The sequence below is a fragment of the Nuphar pumila genome, chromosome 13 (assembly GCF_984573655.1).
Source record: "Nuphar pumila chromosome 13, dmNupPumi1.hap1.1, whole genome shotgun sequence".
In the NCBI taxonomy this organism is placed as follows: Eukaryota; Viridiplantae; Streptophyta; class Magnoliopsida; order Nymphaeales; family Nymphaeaceae; genus Nuphar; species Nuphar pumila.
Genome location: NC_143261.1, coordinates 96,220,095 through 96,242,491, shown reverse-complemented (window position 1 = coordinate 96,242,491; position 22,397 = coordinate 96,220,095). Strand labels below are relative to the sequence as shown.

General features: G+C 36.8%; 1 protein-coding gene across 1 annotated transcript in view; it reads right to left on the bottom strand.

Moving 5' to 3' along the window:
- LOC149819317 (RNI-like superfamily protein) overlaps positions 1–17,131 on the bottom strand; it is a 35,792-nt gene extending 18,661 nt beyond the window's left edge. Inside the window, exons 1-5 of the mRNA XM_089986381.1 lie at positions 17,043–17,131; positions 16,815–16,932; positions 13,554–13,913; positions 13,359–13,432; positions 11,354–11,456 (exon numbers count right to left, since the gene is read on the bottom strand). Of these exons, the coding sequence (XP_089842507.1) occupies positions 11,354–11,456; positions 13,359–13,432; positions 13,554–13,913; positions 16,815–16,932; positions 17,043–17,106 (719 nt within the window). The 5' untranslated portion in view covers positions 17,107–17,131. The remainder of the gene's footprint in view (positions 1–11,353; positions 11,457–13,358; positions 13,433–13,553; positions 13,914–16,814; positions 16,933–17,042) is intronic.
- Positions 17,132–22,397: the final 5,266 nt, after the last annotated feature.

The following is a 22,397-nucleotide window of genomic DNA, read 5'->3' as shown; positions in this document are numbered from 1 at the left end:
ATATAGTCAACCATTTGAAATAGAGAAACCTAGTCTTAGAAGATCAGAACGAACAACTAGAATCCCAAGTAGGATTGTTTCATATGCATATTTTTTTCAATATTATAGGGCATGTCTTCTAACTATTCATTCAAATTATGAGTCATCCAACTATAAAGAAGCTAAAGACATCAAATAATGGGTGGATGCTATAAATTTAGAATTAGATGCCTTACATAAAGCCAAGACTTAGGAAATCCAATATCTTTTCAAGGGTCAGAAGACAATATGATGCACGTGTGTTTTTAAGATCAAAATAAAGAGTGATGGATCCCTAGAAAAATATAAAGCTAGATTGGTTGCAAAAGGGTATTCACAGAAATATGGTATAGATTATGAGGAGACCTTTGCCTTAGTAGCTCGTATGACCACCATAAAGACTTTAGTTGTCGTAGCGTCGGTTAGAAATTGACCTATATTTCAATTAGATATTAAGAATGTCTTTCTAAATAAAAAAGTCTATATGGATCCTCCCCTTGGTCTAAATATTGAAACAAGCAAGGTTCTTCGCCTCTATAAAGCTTTATATGGGTTTAAACAAGCCCCTAAAGCATGGTATGAACGGTTCAGTAGGACGATGTTAAATTTTGTATTTAAATCGTGTTACACTGACACTGCTCTTTTTATAAGATCTACAAGTTCTACGATTGTCATTCTGCTTCTATACGTTGATGATATGATCATCACTATAAGTGATAAAAAGAGTTGAAGAAATTAAAATTATGCTTAAAAAATCTTTTGATATGATTGATCTCGGTTTCTCGAGATATTTCTTAGGTATTGAAGTAGCATATTCGCCAAGAGGATATATCTTGTCACAAATCAAGTTTGCGGTTGATATTATTGCATGCTCGGGGATCAGGGATCACAGATGAGATATCTACTACTACTACTAAAGTGATTAATGCCAAAATGAGAGTTAAAGATGGAGTCGTATTGGACAATCCAACTCCTTATAGGCGGCTTATTGGATCATTGTTGTACTTGTCTATTACTAGACCAAATATTGTGCATGCAGTATATACTGCAATTCAATTTCAGCATATGCCCACTTCGGTTCACACGAGTGTTGTGTTGAGAATAGTTCAATACATTAAAAACACTATATCTAAAGTTTTTTTTTTATTATCTTCCTTATTTGTAAATCTTATTGCATATAATGATTCTAACGGCGGGATCCTAACAACTGACACAACTACGAGTTTATGTGTAGTTCTAGGTGATTTTCTTATATCTTGGAGGTGTAAAAAGCAACATGTGCCTTTGTCGTCCACAGAAGCTGAGTACAAGGCGATAACTACAACAATAATCGAGGTCGTGGGGTTGCAGTCCTTGCTTATAGATATGAGAGTTGATGTTTCAGAACCTTCAAAGTTCTGCTGTGATAACAAGAGTGTCATACATATAGCCAACAATCATACATTCCATGAACGAACAAAGCACAACAAAATAGATTGTCACTACGTTCAGGAAGAATACTTGAAGGGGGCGATTGATTTACCATATGCTTCGTATGAATTTCATATTATAGACTTTTTGATGCAGCGAGGAGTGTGAAATTTCCACGATAACGGGTACCCACACTGCTGCTCGTCGATCGGCTGCCAAAACACCTTTGATGCAGTGGGAGGATAGGTTTGCACGCCCCCGGGTGATGGCTGACGAGACACAACTATGTCTGGGCTTTGACGATGTCAAGGAACTGCGGTGTTGTGTTTTCGATGAGCACCGGTAGTCGCTAGGTCGGTGAAGAAATATTTGACGTCCCGTTAAGGGCGCCCTTTGGCAGCACTCTGATGCAGTGGACAGGGATTGGCAGTACAACACTCGAGTGAGGGATGGAGAGTCACTATATTCACGTCATGCCACGCACAACAACAACCAATTAGATACCACTGACCCAACAATGTAAACCATATTTCAATGTATTTTTTATTAAACAAATGGCTGGATTGAAATGATAATTAAACAAACTAACGACAATGCAAAGAATCTAATAAAATTAAACTATGACAGGAAGAAGACAAAGAGGAAAAACAAAAGACTGCTGAAAGGGGAAAATAGCTATTAACTAACAGAAAATAAAGAATGACAGTGCGTTGGGAAGGAGGAAGAATAAAATAAAACTGACAGCAATAGGCGTCATAGTGTAAAGGAGAACAATAAAAAAAGGAAAGAAAAACTGCTGAAGAAATGAAGAAAGGAAAACTGCAGCTGTGCTTTTCTGAAAAATTCTCTCTCTTGCACACGCAACCCTAGAGGGGTTTTAAAAGCTTCAGTCGGGTCCGGGTTCCAGACCCGAAACTACTCCTAAGCGGTGCTGGATCGTGGATGTCTCAAACCTGCTCTGCATCATTCTCTCCTGGTTGGAAAGAAGTCGGCTCTGACGACTTGTTATCACCACGGTATGCATATAACTCAGACACATTGACGATAGGCAATATGTATCGATATTCCTGGACGATTCCAAATTAAAGCCTGTAGATTGGTTTTGAAATTGACCGTCTATACCATCTGTTATGGCACCCCAGGGAAACACAAGCTGAATTTTTGTCCCTCCAGCATGCGGCCTTAAGGGTTTGGCTAGAATCTCAACAATACAAGCATGCTTACCAAAAACTGGACCACCTTATGAAAACTTCACTATATCTGCTCCGAATGCATAGTGGCTCTGCTCACCGTCAATAGAGAAATCCCCGTTCAGGATCTTGTTCCCCAAAGCAAACCCAAACGGCTTCAAAAGATCAATTATTGCTGGAGTATTCAATGTTCCGTAAAGAGGCCCGTCATTCCCAATTGTCGAAACCATAATAGTATTATTTGCAGTCAACTCCCAAACCGTTTCGACCAATGGAAGGTCTAAGTAATCAGGTCCACCAATACGCAAATTTAAGACGTCCATATTTGTTGAAATGGCATAATTGAATGCATCAAGAAACCATGATGGATATGACACCACCTGATGGATGGTCGCGCGACCGACATCCCTGCGCAGGCCTGCCTCAATGTCATATGGTTGCACGTCGGGACCCTGTAGGCTCGACCCACCTTGTGGCGCGAGCTCCCCAGCGCGAGGCCACGAGCCCAGGCTTGGGACAGGACCCAGCGTAACGATGTGGTCCAGCAGCTCAGGCCCAGCCTGCGATGCAATCGCAGGGGCTCGCTACCATTGCTGGGGTGCATTCACACCTTGATAGTTCGGTTGGAGGGTACCTGGACATGGGCGACCCAGGGTCGCTGCTGATTCGAGATGGAGGGAAGGTACCAGATGGGTAGAACTGCCGCAACCTGCAGCCCTGTGCAAGGTTTCCTCAACGCCTTCTCATCGCGCCGTGTGCTGGAGCGTCATCGGGACTGGATCAACGACGGTAGTATCAACAGGTTTAACCGCACGCGCGCCTAGCTGGTTCAATTGCATTGCGTGCACATCCACCTTGGATTCAAGCGCATCCATCTGTGCTTCAACCCCATCCATGCACATCAACAGACCAACTACCTCCTTTTCTAGAGATAGCATATCTTCCTGCATCTCTGTCAACTTGTTGAGCATCCGCTTCATGATCTCCTCTCACGCCTTTCCGCTCATAGGACCGCTCCTCGCTTCTTGTGTCATGCCATTGACGAAGGAGGAGGAGCTCAACTCTGATACCATTTGATGCAGCGAGGAGTGTGTAATTTTCACGATAACGGGTACCCAAACTGCTGCTCGTCGATCGACTGCCAAAAACACCTTTGATGCAATGGGAGGATCGGTTTGCACGCCCCCTGGTGATGGCTGACGAGACACAACTCTGTCTGGGCTTTGACGCTGTCAGGGAACCGCGACGTTGTGTTTTCGATGAGCACCGCTTGTAGTCGCTGGGTCGGTGAAGAAATATTTGACGTCCTGTTAAGGGCGGCCTTTGGCAGCACTCTGATGCAGTGGACAGGGATTGGCAGTACAACACTCGAGTGAGAGATGGAGAGTCACTATATTCACGTCATGCCACGCACAACAACAACCAATTAGATACCACTGACCCAACAATGTAAACCATATTTCAATGTATTTTTTATTAAACAAATGGTTGGATTGAAATGATAATTAAACAAACTAACGACAATGCAAAGAATCTAATAAAATTAAACTATGACAGGAAGAAGACAAAGAGGAAAAACAAAAGACTGTTGAAAGGGGAAAATAGCTATTAACTAACAGAAAATAAAGAATAAAATAAAACCGACAACAATAGGCATCAGACTGTAAAGGAGAACAATAAAAAAAAGGAAAAGAAATCTGCTGAAGAAATGAAGAAAGAAAAATTGCGGTTGTGCTTTTCTGAAAAATTCTCTCTCTCTTGCGCACGCAACCCTAGAGAGGTTTTAAAGGCTTCAACCGGGTCCGGTTCTTGGGTCGGATTTCTGGACCCGAAACTACACCTGAGCGCTGTTGGATCGTGGATGTCTCAAACCTGCTCTGCATCACTTTTTTACCAAAGCTCTCCCCCTACCTCGTTTTCTTTTTCTTCTTCACAAACTTTCGATGATCTCACCGAAAGTTTGACGGAGAGTGTTAAAATATATTGTATGGATCATATATACTCATATATGTGTGTATATATATACATTTATTTTTGTCTATGTAAACTGAGATACCCATAGGGGTATTTCAATAATTTCATATTATAATAGGGATCATCCTATAGGGTTGTTTTTTCTTTTGTTTTCCTTTTCTTTTATATTCTGTTTGTGGCTGTTGGGTCAGCCCAACTAGTCATTGGGCAGCTCCCAATGGTCCTAAATATGACCGTTGGGGGCTAGACCAACAGCTAGATGGGTTGCCCCTACTCTCCCTTTTGTTTGGTTATAAATAGGGGTTTTCTCCTTGTATTCAATAATATTTTTTTAAGCATTTTCTTGATTCAATATAATTTATATTTTTACATTGTGTTGGTTGTGCCTTGTGTTTGGTGATTATCTCTTTTGTGAGATTGTAATTGGTCCATTAGAGGCCCTCTTGTGTTTGTGCACTTTTGTAGCCCTTTGTTGGCATTATGTTCGTGCACATCTTGTTTTATTACAACCACAAGCACAACAAACATAATATCAGGTCTGAAGATGGCCAAGTAAATCAAACTCCCTACCAATTGCCTATATACATTAGGACCATCAAGAAGTTCACCAACTGAATGCTTTAACTCGCAGTTGGCTTTTATAGGAGTATACCAGTGAATGATTATTTCAAATATTTGGGATCCATCATTCAAAAGTATGGAGAAATTGATGGAGATGTAAATCATAGGATAAAGGTTGGGTGGATGAAATGGCAAAGTGCAACTGGAGTGCTGTGCGATCGTAGAATGCCATTGCGGTTGAAGGGAAAGTTTTATAGGACGACTATTAGACCCGCTTTACTATATGGTACGGAATGTTGGGCTGCCAAGAGACATCATATTCAAAAAATGAGTGTAGCTGAGATGCGGATGCTTAGATGGATGTGTGGAAATACAATAAAAGATAAGATTCGGAACGAGGAGATACGTAAGAAGGTAGGTGTTGCACCCATTGAAAATAAGATGCGAGCGAATCGTTTACGGTGGTTTGGACATATTCGGCGAAGGCCTAATGATGCTCCAGTTAGAAGGTTGGAGAAATGTGAAAATATATTAGTTAAAAGAGGTCGGGGTAGGCCTAGGAAGACTTGGATGGAGATGATAGGAAAGGATATGAATGCTTTGAACCTCACCGAGGACATGGCATTGGATAGAAATGATTGAAGGAAAAGGATTCATGTGGAAGACCCAAAATGAATTTCTTTTTTGGTTCATATCGCTGACCCCAATTGTTTTGGGATGAAGGCGTAGTTGTTGTTGTTGTTGTTGTATCCACTTGCTTCTTGTCTTCGGCTAGCCTTGCTTTACTAATCAAATCAGTTACATACTCACATTGAGTCAACAAGTAACCTCTCTAAGAGTATGCCACCTTTGTTAAAATAGCACGTATATATATAATATGTTTTTGAAGTTAGGGTTATTTTGATCTTTTCCACCTTGTAATATGCACGGTTCATTAGGAACAAATTTTCATTTCTTATTTTTATATTTTTGTCATTAATTAAGTAGAGCAAGGGCTCTATGGTCTTTTGACCATAGAGTCATTGGGGAATCCCCATCGGTCATAAATATGACCGTTGGGAGCTCCCAACGACTCTATTGGGAGCTCCCAATGGTCTAGTCTCACTTGATTTGTTGTTGCTTTTTCTTAAGCAATTGATCAATACATTATATCTTTTTATATTTGTTGTAGCCATTGTTGGCTTTTGTATTGTCCCATAGTGGACTTGTGAATGTGCACTTTGTGTTTATGATCTTGTAAGACTTAGAAGCTCTTGTTTTGTATTTCCATATATTTCATTACATGGTATTAGAGTCATAGTGCTCTTGGACCTTTGAAGTGTGACCATCATGTGATCATGTTCATGTGATCATGGTGCCTTTATTGGTAACTTTATGCACGTATCAAAACATGTTTAAATTCTATATGGTGCCTTCGTTGAGATGTGTTAAGAATTTTTTGAATTTTTTGTATGTTTTATATCTTGAGTCATCATGACTTTAAGTTCATTAGTCATGAGATTGCTCCATCGACATATTATCTACATATTTATGTGTCGTGCACATATGTCTATGCATGTTTTTATGTTCCATTAATAATTGTGTGGCATGAATGTTTGACTTTAAGATATTGCTCTATTAAAGAATATCTCATTTGTGCAAAATTATTTTTAAAAGGCATCCTTGATTAGTTATGCCACGTGTCATATGTTACCTCTCATATATATCTTGCATTAAATTAATCTATCACTTGCGGATATGCTTAAATGTGTTCTTATGCATATCTTATGTGATCCTTTATAGCTTTTGTATAGGATATGTAGTTTTAAAGTTGTTGGATTATTGCATAGAAATGATTTTTGATCTCTTTATGAGTATTCATGATTCGTTGTACTTGGGTATGCTTGGTTTTCTATATGGTTCTTTGATAATTTCTATATATATGTTTTGGCACCTTTAATGTTGTATGCCATTGTTGTCTCATAATAGACTTATAATATAGATTAAGCTATCTCTATATATAGTTTACTTATATTGGCCATGCTCATTCTTCGTTGTTATTGATGTAACCTTGATTGCCTTTGCTTACACAAGGTTTATGAAAAATTATCAATTGACAACTTGTTTATATATGATTGTACTATATTCCATCTACCTTTATTGGTTGTGATTTGAAACTTTGTTTTTCAAATCGGTTCTTATATATGAAATCCCTTTTTCAGAAATTGATTTTCATGTGCTTATATCGCCTTCTTATGGCGTTTGTTTTGTCTATCACAAAATTTTATATGATGCACCATTTCTTTTTGGCCTTGTTATTAGATCGGAGTTAGCCGTTGAGGTGAGTTATGTGTGAACCTCAAGTCATCTTATCAGTCTAAATTATCAAGTTTATGGGTGTCATGTTGACACTTGTCTTGAGTTTGATTGATAGTTGATTGGCCTCTGGATCGATATTGCTTTTGTTGAACCAGAGATGTTTGTTGTGTGCACCTTGGCTTTTTTATTTTTGTCAGTTTAGATTGCTGGCTTATAGTTTGGCTATAACTAACGGTTGTTTGATCTTTGGTTTTGTGAGTGTATTGTATCACTCATTTGTTTATTTGGCCATTGTTATTATGATGGATGATTATAATTATGTTCATCTGTGATGACTATCTATTTTTGAAACTATGGTGTTTCAAAAGTTTGTAAAATTTAATATTCTAGACTTGATTTGTAAATCTTTTTTTCTTGTCTTTTTTATGACATTAGCTTGATTTCATTTCAAGCTCTCTTTACCTCGTTGATTTCTCTACTCAACCCTCTTATTTAAGTGACCTTTTTATTGGATAAGAGATTTTTGTTTATCAATTTTACAACCATGGTTGTGGTGAGTTATATGTGTTGAGGAAATGCCATAGTTCTATTGTATGTAATACCCTTTATTTGTATCTTTTTGTACATAAATTCTATTATAGGGGTATTACTGTAAACTCACTTGTATCCCACTACTCCACTATCTCTGTTTTGTCTTGTAGTGAGATCTATGGGGGTTGACACCCCCCTTTTTATCTTGTTGTAACCCTAATAGCTATTCAATGAAGTTACTCTTCATCCTCTTTCTTTGTTTGCTTCTCTAACTCTTTCTCTCTCTCTTAAATCTGATTCAACATGATATCATGGGCAGATCTTATTATAAGGTCAAAATAACCAAAATATCCCTAGAGACTTATTACAATAACAAATAATTCAAAAAATAAGTATATACATACATATATATGATAACACCATATATATATACAAATATATATCAAGTACAATATCTTAACACCCAAGACATTTATTTCAAAAATTTTTGCCAACTGAGATTTCACATTCTCAATCATAACTTTGTTGTCCCCGGCAGTTACCATATCATCTACATACAACAAAAGTATACATTATCTTCGAGACTTAGTAGAGGATGCTACAAATAGTGCAGGATCATAAAACCTTTGCTTTAAGCTCAATCTCATAACTCTGCAACACTGAATTTGTCAAACCAAGCTCTTGGAGCTTGCTTCAAACCATACAAAGCTCTCTTCAACTTAGACACTCTACCCTCCTTGTCAACCACTCCGTGGAGGTAACTACATGTATACTTTTTCTTCCAAATCACCATTCACAGAGGCAGTCTTAACATCTAGCTGCCACAAGTCCCATCTTCTAACAACTGCCATTGCTAACAAGGTGTTGATAGTGGTTATATGGGCAACTGGGGCAAAAGTCTCAGCAAAATTTATCCTATATTGTTGACTATACCCTTTCGCCACAAGTCAAGCATTTTATCTTTCTATTGAACCATATGCTCTAGTCTTAATTTTATACTCATTTGCAACCCGCCACATTTTTTCCCATCTGGCAATTTGACCAACTCTCAGACTTTCTTTCTCTCCAATGCCTCAACTCCTCAGACATGGCTTTCAGACATGGCTTTCTGCCACTCAGGCTCTGATACAACTTCAACATAGGATTTCAAGCCTTTTCCATCAATACCTGTTGTCATAAAATCAGACCAAAATGCATAGTTGGTCCTGTCAAGCTTCACCGGAGTGAGCTGAATAAGGTCGCCTTTCTTCATTCTCGCACCAACCCCTAACTAAAAGATTAAAGTGTTGTACCAAAAACCACCGAAAACACCAGAACAATACTGCAATCCAACCCGCAATACAAGAGCAAGAGCAACAATAAATGCTACCCTAAGAAGCACGCAATAGCAAACAGCCGATACTCAAAGCTTCAAGTAATCACAATAACAACTTCACCAAACTAGCATATATTCAGTGCATAACCATATACACAGCCACTCAAAACTGCACAACACATAAACCTTCACTTTCTAACACGAAACAGCACACCCTATGGCTATACCCAAAACCGATATCGACACCATGCAGACATAAAAACGACCCTAAGCCTACCCTCTTGAAGGCATAGTGACAAAAGTTAAACGGCAAAATCTCGGCAGGAAAAAAACTCGGGAAATTTTGAAATTTTTCATAAATCTCGCATTTTTTTGTCAAAAAATATAAAACACATTAAAAAATATAAATCTAGGGGGTTTTCACGATAAATATCTTTTAACAATATAAATATCATGATATTTGTCAAGGTTTGAAAATCTCGTGAGAAATTGCCGTTTTAAACTTTCAGGCAATTTCTAGCGATATATCGGCGATATTTTTATAAATCTCGCGATATTTGTCACAGAGCTTGAAGGATTCAAAACTGAGCTTGAAGGATTCAAAACTGCTCAACAAATCACAATCAGCAGTTTTATCAAATCTGGACTCCAAGAGTGGCGATAACAGAAAATACTTGGGAAAATCACAAAAAATCCAGAATATGTCTGATTGAGCCAATTCTTGATTCAGTATACCTCTAAAATCACCTTTTCCTGAATCCCTATCTCAGCCAACACAATCCTCACCATCTACTATCACAATGCTGATGTCAGCAAAGAGGCACAACTACCGAGAAAGGGTGCAGCAGAACACCAGGATGAAAGTTCCAGAACAACTTCCCCCAGGTTGTATAATGGCTCTAATACCATATACAAAGTTAGGGCACGCTAGCACATATGCATATACCAAGAAGAGGGGAAGAGAGGGAGAGAACAATGAACTTTCATTAGCTTCAAAAGAATGGAAGAATACAACATATAGAGGACGTCCCCTTTGGCTACACAAGAGGTAAAAAATAATTGACCATTACCCCCTATAGCTTCCCCTTTGGCAACACAAGAGGGCAAAAATAGTTGACCATTACCCCTATAGCTATGTTACAAAAAATCCCTCAGAAATAAACATATGTACAAAGGAAAGAGGGTAGCATATACACATGTAATATGAGCATTACGTTCCCTAACATTCCCAACTTGAGGGGGAGCATTAGAGAGTGAGGTCCCCATATTATGTAACCTTAAGGTAATTTGGCATTGGTTCATTAAAGGTGTAAAGAATCTTTAGTAGACCTTTATAAGGGTATTTTTGTCTCTGCAATGTTTTGTAGAAATAGATGTATATACTTGATGGATATAACAGAATAGAGGCTATTCTTTTGTGCCCTAACACTCCCCCCCCCCCCCCCCTCCCCTCTCATCTTCTACTTCCCTATCCTATTTCCCTTATATTTTTTAACTTCTTTCTGAATTTTCTTATCGTTAGCAGGTTAAGGATAACATACTGACGTGAACAACTTCCCAATACCCTTTCTATTTTACCCTCCACAAGCTCTTCAAGTTGGGACAAGTAAAGATTTATATCTTAAAAGCACCTATACCTTTTTCCACATCACAATTTAGTAGGTGTGTAGAAAGCCATCCATTATTTTCTTCATACATGATAAGCACATTGCCCTATCACCACTAACAAGAGCAGATACACCTTGTTCTTCTCTTTTGCATCAACAACCCTATGGTAAAAATGCTAACAGTGTTGCTTTTCCAGACTTGAAATCATAAATCACAGATATCTGTCTTCGCTAAAAATGCAACCCTATGATGACATTTCTCAGATTATGTAAAAAACATGCAACCTGAATGGAAACATATAACCAAAGGGATTACAACAGACTGTACCATTTATAAAAGAATGAATTCATTAATGCGCCAAAGATAATCAGGAGGAAACAAATGAATATTGTAAGAGGTCAATCAACCATCTTATGATCCCATCTTCAGAAATCCAAGTAAATAATACCTAGCATAGCATCCAAATCTTTGACAATGGTAAGATAATTTTGAATAGTCATAAGTTGAATGATCTTTCCCCTTCATGTATCCGATACATTCCAAAACAGCATCTAGAAACAAAAGAATATTAGTGGTTGGAGAGGAAGTTATGAATACCTAGAAAAGAAAATATTGATCATAAAAAGATCATCAACAGTGTGAAACCTACAGTTTAGCTAAGTCCTGCATCAGGCATGATTTTTGACAAGGGGAATTTACATATAGGCACCTAACTTATGGCAAATTTACGTTTAACTGCTTATGTTTCAAAAGTTCCCGGATAGGCAACTACCTTTTAAACAAATTGTTCACGTTACTGCCTGTCACTTTTTCTTGCCAAGTTACTTATTTGGCTTAACTGTACTACTACTACTACTACTACTACTACTACTACTACTACTACTACTACTACAAAAAGTGACATTGTGATTTTAAAAATAAATGGTTAAAGTGTCATTTTAAAGAGTCAACTGCAGTGAAGTGATATAAAAGGTTCTTGCTAAAGTTACTTATTTGGCCTTACCTACACTACAACTACAAAAGGTGATATTCAGTCATTTAAAAAAAAAAATTTTGGTTAAAGTGTCATTTTAAAGAGTCAACTGGAATGGAGTGACAGAAAAAGTGACATAGGTGCTCACATGAGCAATTTCTTGAAAAGACGAGAGCCTATCAGAAAACTTTTACAATGTAGGCAGTTAAACATAATTTGCCACAAGTTAGGCACCTATATGTAAAATACTCTTCATACAATATGAAAATAAGATACGGAGATGGAAGAAAAGTGACAAAGCAAGCGACACTGACTAATTGTCATCAAATACCCCAATTTCACGTAAGCATACAAGAATTACATCTGCAAAAAGATAAACCTTCCCTAGACAACAATATATCAAAAAATAAAAACAATGATAAAAAGGACCAAAATAACGCTCATTCTCATGATGGGATGATTCGCCACATTAACAACAGACACATAGTCTTATTGAAAGCTAATTCCTTTTCACGCAGTCCCAACCTACAACTGAGACTCTTTCAAAAAATCTCAATTTTTAGCAACCATTTGATCAACAATTATATTTTCATTTTCTGTGATTTCCACCAAGAAGCTTTTACATGATAGTCTTATGGGATCCTTTGCAAAGTTTGCAACAGAGACACTATCTTATGTTCTTTCTATTAGAGTCATGATACAATGAAAAGAATTTGATTTTGTAGGAATCATTTGCTCAATTGTATCAACGTTTCTCCTTCTGTCTCCGAAATTGTTTATACATTGAAATAATCGTTTTTTCTCTGAAAGTCTGGTTTTTTGGTGTACTTGATGTAGTCATTTAATTCTTATTCTAGATGTCTGGGTCTCCTTTTTCTGTGTTGGGGGAGGGAGGTGCAGGCAGAGTGGGGGGTTAATTTTCTCTAGTTTATTTAAAGACACTCTTATTGGTGGTAGGTATCAGGTTTTACACCAAGGTTTCTAGTTCAATTAAGTTTTTTTTCTATTTATGTATGTATTTATCCTTCAGAGTTTGAATTGCATTTGGTTATTGACTCATAGATGTCATGATTCGCCTGAGTCGAACAGAAAAAGTTGCATCATTACTCTAAACTTATGCCAATTACAAGACAAACTTGTAATATAAGGGCACATTTGATGTGCTGGACAAACTCCGCCATGACACCTGGGCATCATTCTGTCCAGAACGTGCCATGTGTTCTTTCAAAAACAATGTTGTGGGACAAAGCGACCCCGCGTTTCAAACGCAGTACACAAAGCGGAGGGGACCACTTTGTCCCCGCACGGGTTTGTACAGCGATTCAAACGTGCCCTATGGTGCAATTTACATATTCAAGAGATGTTGTGGGTCGTAATGGTTAGTATAGCAGATAAGTAAAATGCATCACAAGCTCAAATAGCCAAGGAAAAGAAAAACACATCCATCTTGATGCATAAAGGAAAAGTGATAGTCCTCTACCTGACAATTTTACATCACCAATATATCCTTGAAAAGTAGGAAGAACTGCCTTTGCTGCAACTTCATCAAGGCAACTGTCTTACAATTACATGAAACATGTTGACAGGCAGATGATTTACCATTTAGGATCATGTTGGATTCCCAATAATAATATCAAAGACCAAGATCAGTACTTATAAGAAGAAAATTACATACTTCTGTAGGTGTGCTTCCCAGTACATTTGCTGCCAGTCTTTACTATGTTGGTTATGAACATATCTTGCTTCTCGGTCTTCAATAAATGCATAGTCAACCATTTTCATCTGCTTAACATTGTCAGGCCACCGTGAATTGAACAATGCTCTCCAAGTTTCATTGAAGATGCTTTTTTTGTGAATCAAAGTTTCTTCATGAAATAAAGAAACATCCACTCGCCATTCTCTCCCATTCAGAGTATGCAGTGATGAAATTTCTTCATTGCAATAACTGATATTACCATCGAATCTTGCACGTTTCCTAGCAGCGATGGAACTTTCTCCCTTGGTATCATGCTTGCCACCAGATTCCAATGACCTGCTAAAAGATAGGAAAGCTTATCCAAAAACAGTAACAGCATAAGCACTGAAAATAATAATTGATAAAAAAGATTCAAATGATTGAAATCAATAAACAGTTGGATCAAAGAACAAAATCAGATTGCTCTTCCGAACTAAGAGTTCTTTTGTTCTAGTAAACTGTAGCACAAAAAATCAATAATGTGGATGCCATACATTGACAGTGTAATGACCCCAACTAACCCTCGAAAATAGTGGATTTTTTTTTAAAACATTTGTGGAAAACGTCCCAAGGACCCGGGGTACATCACAAATTTAATATAACCAAACCACAAACCATTCCATGCATTGAATTACTTAAAAAATAATAAATCAAACTTAATTAATTAAATCAATAAGTTGAATGTCAAAATAAAAAAATTGACTCTATCAAAAAATCTTGCGCCCTAATCAGAACCCAAACACCAAGTCATAAGTCACTCATCTTCTAGCCAGCTAGTCCTACAAGTCACTAAGCATTTGTGACTATAAAACAGTTTTGGAAAAACGGGTAATAACCGAAGTCCTCGTACGAATTCCTCAAAAAATTCAACAATAAAATAAATAGCATAAATTTTAGAAAAAATTCACAAGTAATAACTTACCACAATTATCTTACCATTAAAGCATTCAACTAAATATCATGCAAAATCAAATATGCAGAGATGCATGAACTAATATTGAACAGTAAAATATGCATGATTCAATGCACATGCATGCATAACTTATTAAGTTATTTATCAGAGTTGCTTTTGCATACATGTTCCAATTAAATCCATACAAATTTAATTTTTACTTTTCCTTAAACCCACGGATACTCAAAATGGACATAATTCCCGATGTTCAAGTTAGGTTCTCAGCTACAGCTTAACACACAAATTTGTATTTTAATTACGGGGTTCCACACTTGTTTCTCGATATCAGGAATCCTCACATTTCATCGAAACATTAGGAATCTTCACCTAATGCCGGGACATCAATGAAAATCCTCAACCATTGACACCACTTTCTTGGTATACCAATAACTACAGTTGAGTCGACAACACCATCTCAATGCAAAGTAGCTGAAAGCTCCTTAAAACCGTGGCCGAGAACGTGAATCACACATCGGATTTTGGGGCATAATTGTACATAAAGTTTTAGTATCATCACGGTTCCCCGTGACCGCCATCCAAGATTCTTACACTGTAGAAGGGATATCCAGAAAGAGTATAATTACACTATTTTGATCTCTTTTACCATTTAAAATCAATTTCAAGTTTCTTGCACAAGAATTGTTTTGCAAATCCACATGCAATAACAATTTTGGGCCCTCGCCCTCACAATTTAACAATGAAATTAAATTTAGAAAACCAATAATTTTCATAAATTATTTTTGCAATGCATAGACAATTCAATAACATTGGAGCAACACATGTTTCTGGCCTACATATGCTCACAGTGGTTCACACATGACCACTAACAAATCTCAAAAAGTGATTTATGCCAATTGCAAAATTTCAGTGAACATAAACACACATATTCACAATTTATGTTCACAATACACATTCATAACACAAAAAGAATGCACATTTAGCCAATCACATACACATGCAAATAGAAGGCTTGCAGACCACATCATTCATGATCAATTTTATGCATATGATCAACCAAACATGCATATGATTACAGTCATGCAAACATCTAATTATACTCATATTCATGCGTATGATATGCAAAATTATAAATTGATCAATTTATGATCAAATTTATATACCTAATCAGAAAATACATATTTCGATCAGATTCATGTACATGATCAGTTGACTGCAAACATGCATACGATCAACTTTATGTATAATGAATCGGCTAAACAGGAATAGGCACACAATTTCTGATCAAATTTATGTACATGTTCAGCTCCATGTACATGAATCGGTTAATCAAGAACATACATGTACATGATCAGCTTCATGTACATGAATCGACTATGCAAAAAATTACAAGTGTTCATCAGATTTGTGTACATGATCAGTTTTATGTACATGAATCGGCTATGCAAAAAATTAAATGTGTTGGTCAGATTCATGTACTTTATCATATTCATGTACATGGATCGACCAATCAGAATGTAACAACGGCTGATCAGATTCATGTATATGGATCTGCCAATCAATAAGATAAACAACTGCTGGCCAAATTCATGTACATGAATCGGCCAACACAAAATATTCAGCCTACTAGCCAGATTCATGTACATGATCATATTCATGTACATGAATCGGCCAACACAAAATATTTAGTTGCTGGCTAGATTCATGTACATAGATCGGCCAATCAGGAAATAAGCAGCTACTGGACAGATTCTTACTGCAACTTTTGTTGTAAAAGTCTTCTCTTGCAGCCACTTTCGGTCACATATCATTCTAACTTAAGTTCTGGACGTTCACACAAGTTAAGAATTTTTGGCAGAATATCTTTCAAATGATAACAACCTAAATTTTCAAGACTACACTAACCAACACATATCCTTTTCCAACAGACATGAACAATGATGGAAAGAAAGAAAGATATAAAAAATATACATAACTATTAGAAAAATTATGGGGCCAAATTTGATAACCAACAATGTAATCCACATAAGTTACCAGTAAAAGCTGAAGTTCAGATTTGAATACATCAACATGCACTAAACAAGCAATTACAGCATGAAGAAAACACACTTGAGCCTCGTCGAGAAGTACAATTATCCGCATAAATTCCTAAATATAAAGTCGGGACATAAAAGGTAGACAGACAATTCTTTGATCAAGTATACTAGAATACATGCATTATAACTTAAAAATAGTCATAAGCATTGTTTTCAGTTCCTTACTAAAAAACACTTAAGAGTCGGTATACATACTGCAGAATTGCACCAAAAACCTCATGCAATTTTTCCAAAGCAAGTGGTGGTAGGTGCATTAACAAGCCATCAAACAACTCGGTTGGAAGACCAAACAGGTTTGTCAAGTCATAATCATCTGAATGAAAGCAAAATAGTGAATTAAATGAAAAAAAATGCATTGCCCACTTCAGAAACAAACAACCAAATAAATAAGGAAGATGCCCAGTAGCAATTTACAAAGCTTACCATTGATAACGCCTAACGCAATACTCCTTGTACAAAGCAACACCAACGACTCGCTTTCTCCCATCCCTACCAATGACTCGCTTTCTCCCATCCCTAAAAAATAACATTTGCAAGGTGAAATTCACGTGGAATACAACTGAATAATGGAAATGGAGGGAATTGGAGAAGAACATCATCATTACTAGGAATTTATGCAGACACAAAAAAAAAAGCCTTTGAAATCAAGTCATTGACATCAAAATAAATACTTATTCAAGGCGCCTGGAGAAGAAACTAAATAATAACATGGTTGATTTTATAGTCATGCGAACAATTCGCTTAGAATGCGTATCCTGTGGCGGCATCACATGACACTTGGACACGGCAGGACGCTTCCTGGACATGTCAGACACAGCCAAACACTAAGCGAGGCAGACACGGCTATCCCCGTACGTACCCGTGTGGACAAGCCTGAGTGCGGGTGCAGGTACGGTGTGGTTCGGATCGGGTCTATAAAGGACCCGACCCAAAACCTAGTTTCCTTTTTTTTTACTGATTTGACCTTGGATCAAAGGACGAGGCCCATTTTGGCCCTTGCCCTGATCCGATAAACCCTCCCAATCCCTTGCCCAGGAGAGAGCGGGAGAGAGAGAAAAGAAAAAGAAGAAGAAGAATAAGAGAAAGAAATGAAAGAAAGCAGAAAAAGGAGAGAGAGGGGGAATTGGCCCCGCCCTAATCAGATAAACCCTCCCAAGAGAGAGGAAGAGGAAGAAGAAGAGGAGGAAGAAGAGGAAAGAGAAAGAAAGAGAGACAGAGAGAGCGGGGAGGGAGTACCTCTTCGACCTCCTTCCTCCTCTTCTTTTTAGGACCCGAGAGAGAGAGAGAGAGGCGCGGAGGGACGAAACCCTCGGTTTTCTTCCCCCGCCTTCCCCTCTTCTTGATTTATGCCCACCTCCCCACTTTCCATTTTACTGGACTAACCTTTGATATAATTACAAATACCCTCCTAATGTTTGATAATTTACAAATGGCTCTTAAGAAAATAGTACTCAAACAGCCGCCGCATCTAACTCAAGTGAGTTAACCATGTTCCAAACCACATCACAATGATTCGTGGACTTGAAGATACGGGATTCGGATTCGACTCAAAAGTTAAAAAAATAAACAGAAATAGGATACGATGGCACAGTTTTTTAAACAAAATTAATCAATAAAAAAGTATTTTTTGTATATTTTAACATTATAAAAAATTATTTAAATAATTAAATATTATTTAAATATATTAAATAATGTCATACCTGTCAGTGTCCATGTCAGCATCTCCGCTTGTTTCGCCGGAGACACCAAGCCAAGGTGGAAGCGCACTACCAGCAAAAGCTCTCTCTCTCTCTCTCTCTGTATATATATATATATATATATATATATATATATATATATATATATATTTGTATATGTGGTAATGAGCTCATTCTGCCCCGCTAAGCTGTTATCAAGGTGATAAAATAGGATAAACTCACAACTTAACCTGCAATTTGGAGGGTATGAAGGTTATAGGGTGAATTTAGAGGCCTGGGGTGTTGCTGGTAGTGTATATTTTTGCAATATTCTTCGTCAGTGGTTTTTTATTTTTTATGATTTTGTGTTGCTTTGTTGGGTGAGCCATTGTTGACAAGATCCGTTCTTGAATTGTCACGATGATAAAATAGCAAAAACTCACAATTTTGAGAATATGAAGGCTATTGGTTGATTTGGAGACTTGGGGGTGTTGCTAGTAATGTATATTTTGCAATATTTTTCTTTTGTGGTTTTTTTTTTTTATGATTTTATGTTGCTTTGTTGGGTATATCCATTCTTGCATTCTCCCTCCCCCCTCTCTCTCTCTCTCTCTCAAGTGCAGAGGTTTGAACAACTTCCATCATAAGGTCGAAAAAGTGTTGATTTTTTTTAAAAGGCAAGCTAGGGTTAGGCCTACTCGGACCAGTTATCATACAACCTGTCACTGGGGTTTTGAACCTGCAACGTCCCACCACAGGGAGACGTGCACTGACAGCTCCTACCAATCACCCAGAGCCACGGTTGGTCTCAAAAGTGTTGATTTAATTCTGAGGGAACACCAAAATTGGGTAAAATATGAAAAGAAGGGTTAGATGATAATTTTATAAATGATAACCATAATTTTGGACATGGTAAAACACTCAAGTTAGTGTGAATTGTGTTCTAAATTCAGGCAACACATCAGTAAAATTCATAAAGGTTAGACGTTATCTAATTAGTTCAAAACTTAGGCGGGTATTGCCTAAAGCCGGAGGGATTTTGAAGGTGCTGAGATGAAGACACCAGATCAAACCCCACTGATGCACGCTTTAAGGTGGCTGTGAGGCCCCACCCGAGGTTTTCCTGGTCGTCATAAAAAAAATGACATCAATGGATATGAAAATCGCAAACAGGGAGGAAGGAAACAACACAATCGTGGGTGAATGTGGTGGCAAAAGGGAACAAGCAGCTGATGGTGTCCCTAGAGGTTCTGCAAGTCAATGAATTTAATCTCCACCCTAAGGTAATTCTAGCAAAGAAATACTAACAAATATTGGAATTTATGTTGATGCTTGCCTATAGTTGACTCAAGGATATGTGGTTTTGAGGACCATAACCTAATTGTAATCATTATATAATCTTCTTTCCAATTTAGCTCATCATAAAAATAAAAAATTAACATACGAGAGCACATAAGGTATCTACACATTATTATAATCATACTTTATAAGATGTCATGGCCCAACCGTATAAGATCACTTTATATGAGTTTTCACCTTAGACAATTTATAATGTGTGATCAATTATATATGCAGGCCCACATAAAATATTTAACAATCTCTCACTTAGGCCACATATGTTATCATACAATTACACATTATACAATATCCTTATGAGCTAAAAAACACTGACTTACCAGATGACATCTTCAACAATCTGGTTCATCGATCATGTCAACATAAAACAAAAGTGATCTTCATTGCAGTCATCGTAATTAGACCCATTATTAATCATGTATATTGACATAACCAATGACATAGATCAAGTATAAATATGAAGCATAGAAATTACATGTAATGTGATATGAACATGCCTATTTTCAATTGGTCCTACCTTATTCTTTAGTAAGATCACAATAAATGAGTACATAATGAAACTAGAAACTGAGTCTTATGCTGAAGCAATAAAATAAAACTTTATTTTATCTCAGAACATCTGAATACAAACTCTCACTAAACTAATATATCATTAAATGATATAACGCCAATTCGAGCAGTATGTTCGTGAAAGACCTTAGGTGGTAAACCTTTGGTAAGTGGATCCTCAATCATGGAGTTTGCGCCAATATGTTCAATAGATATTTGACCATTCTGCACTCTTTTTTTAACAACAAGGAACTTAATGTCTATATATTTTGACTTTGACGAGCTCATGTTGTTGTTGAAATATAGTACTACCGAATTATTGTTACAGAATAACTTTAATGGTCTTTCAATGTTATCTAAAATTCGCAGCCCAATGACAAAATTTTATAACCATATTTCATGATTGAATGCCTTATAATAGGCTACAAACTATGACGTCATAGTAGAAGATGCAATGAATGTCTGCTTAACACTCCTCCAAGAGACAACTTCCCCGACCAACAGATAAACATAACCTGACGTGGATCTGCGATTGTTTTGGCATCCAACAAAGTCAGAATCAAAATACCCAATGATCTCTAACTAATTCGACTTCCTGTATGTGAGCATGTAATCCTTTATTCTTTGTAAGTATCGTATAACCCGTTTGGCTGCTTTCTAATAATCCATTCCTGGGTTACTTAGATATCTGCTTAATATCCCAACAATGTATGCTATATCCAGATGGGTACACACTTGAGTATACATAAGTCCCTACAACAGATGCATAGGAAATCTTTTTCATATCCTTAACTTCAAACAAGTACTTTGGGCACTGAGCGAAACTAAACTTGTTTCTCTTTGCAATAGGGGTATCACCCGATTTACAATCCTTCATGCCAAATCTGTTCAGATATCTTTCGATATAGCTCTTTTGCGATAATCCAAGAATACCTCAAGAACGATCTCAATGTATCTGAATTCTTAATACAAAAGCGGTATCACCAAGATCTTTCATTTCAAATTTTTTTGTCAAAAAATTCTTGGATTCATGCAATAACCCTATATCATTACTGACAAGTAGTATGTTATCGACATATAAAACCAAGAAAATGAATTTACCCCCACTGAATTTATGGTATACACATTCATCAACCATATTCATCTCAAAACCAAATGAGAGGATAACTTGATGAAATTTATGATATCATTGCCGAAAAGCTTGCTTAAGTCTATAGATAGATTTCTTTAATTTGCAAACCATTTTCTTTGCATTGCCAGAGACAAAATATTCTGGTTACACTATATATAGTCTCATTAATGTCACAATTAAGAAATGCAGTCTTTACATCCATCTAATGCAACTCCAAATCAAAATGAGCCACAAGTGATATCATTATTCTGAAAGAGTCTTTCGTAAAAACTGGAGAAAAAGTTTATGTATAGTCAATGCCTACCTTTTGAGTAAACCCTTTTGCAACAAGATGCGCCTTATATCTTTCTACATCACCTTTTGAATCCCTCTTAGTTTTAAATATCCATTTGCAACCAATGGGTTTCACACCTCCAAGTAATGAGACAAGATTGAATGTCATTGTCTTTCATGGATTTAAACTCTTCATGCATGGTATCTATCTAATTTTGAGAGTTAGAACTTTGTATAGCTTGCTGAAAGTTGATTGGATCATCTTCTTTTAAGCCAATATCACCCTCATGTTATTAAAGAAAAATAATATAATAATCTGGAATTGCCTTTTTTACTCTCTCTAGTGGATTTCCTTAATGACCCGTGTTCTTAAGTTACTTGAGGTGTTTCTTAAGGTTGTTGAGTTTGTACTCAATAAGTAAAAACTTGATTTTGGATAAGGAGATCTTGAACATTGCCTTGTTTTGGATTTGTTTGAAGAATGTCAAAAATTAAAATATGACCATTGTCAACAACAACTTTAGGAAGAGAAATAATTTTTTCTTTAAAAGTAATGTCTTACCTTATCACCTCCCTCAAACTTAGCATCCCCAAAGAAACAAGCATTTTTTATCTCAAAAAATGACTTATTCACAGGGTTATAAAATTTATAACCCTTAGACCTTTCAGAATATCCTAAAAAATAGCAGCTAAATGTTCTTGAGTCTAATTTCTTTTCACGTGGCCTATATGACCTTGCCTCAGCTGGACATTCCCAAATATGAACATGCTTCATACTAGGCTTCTTGCCTA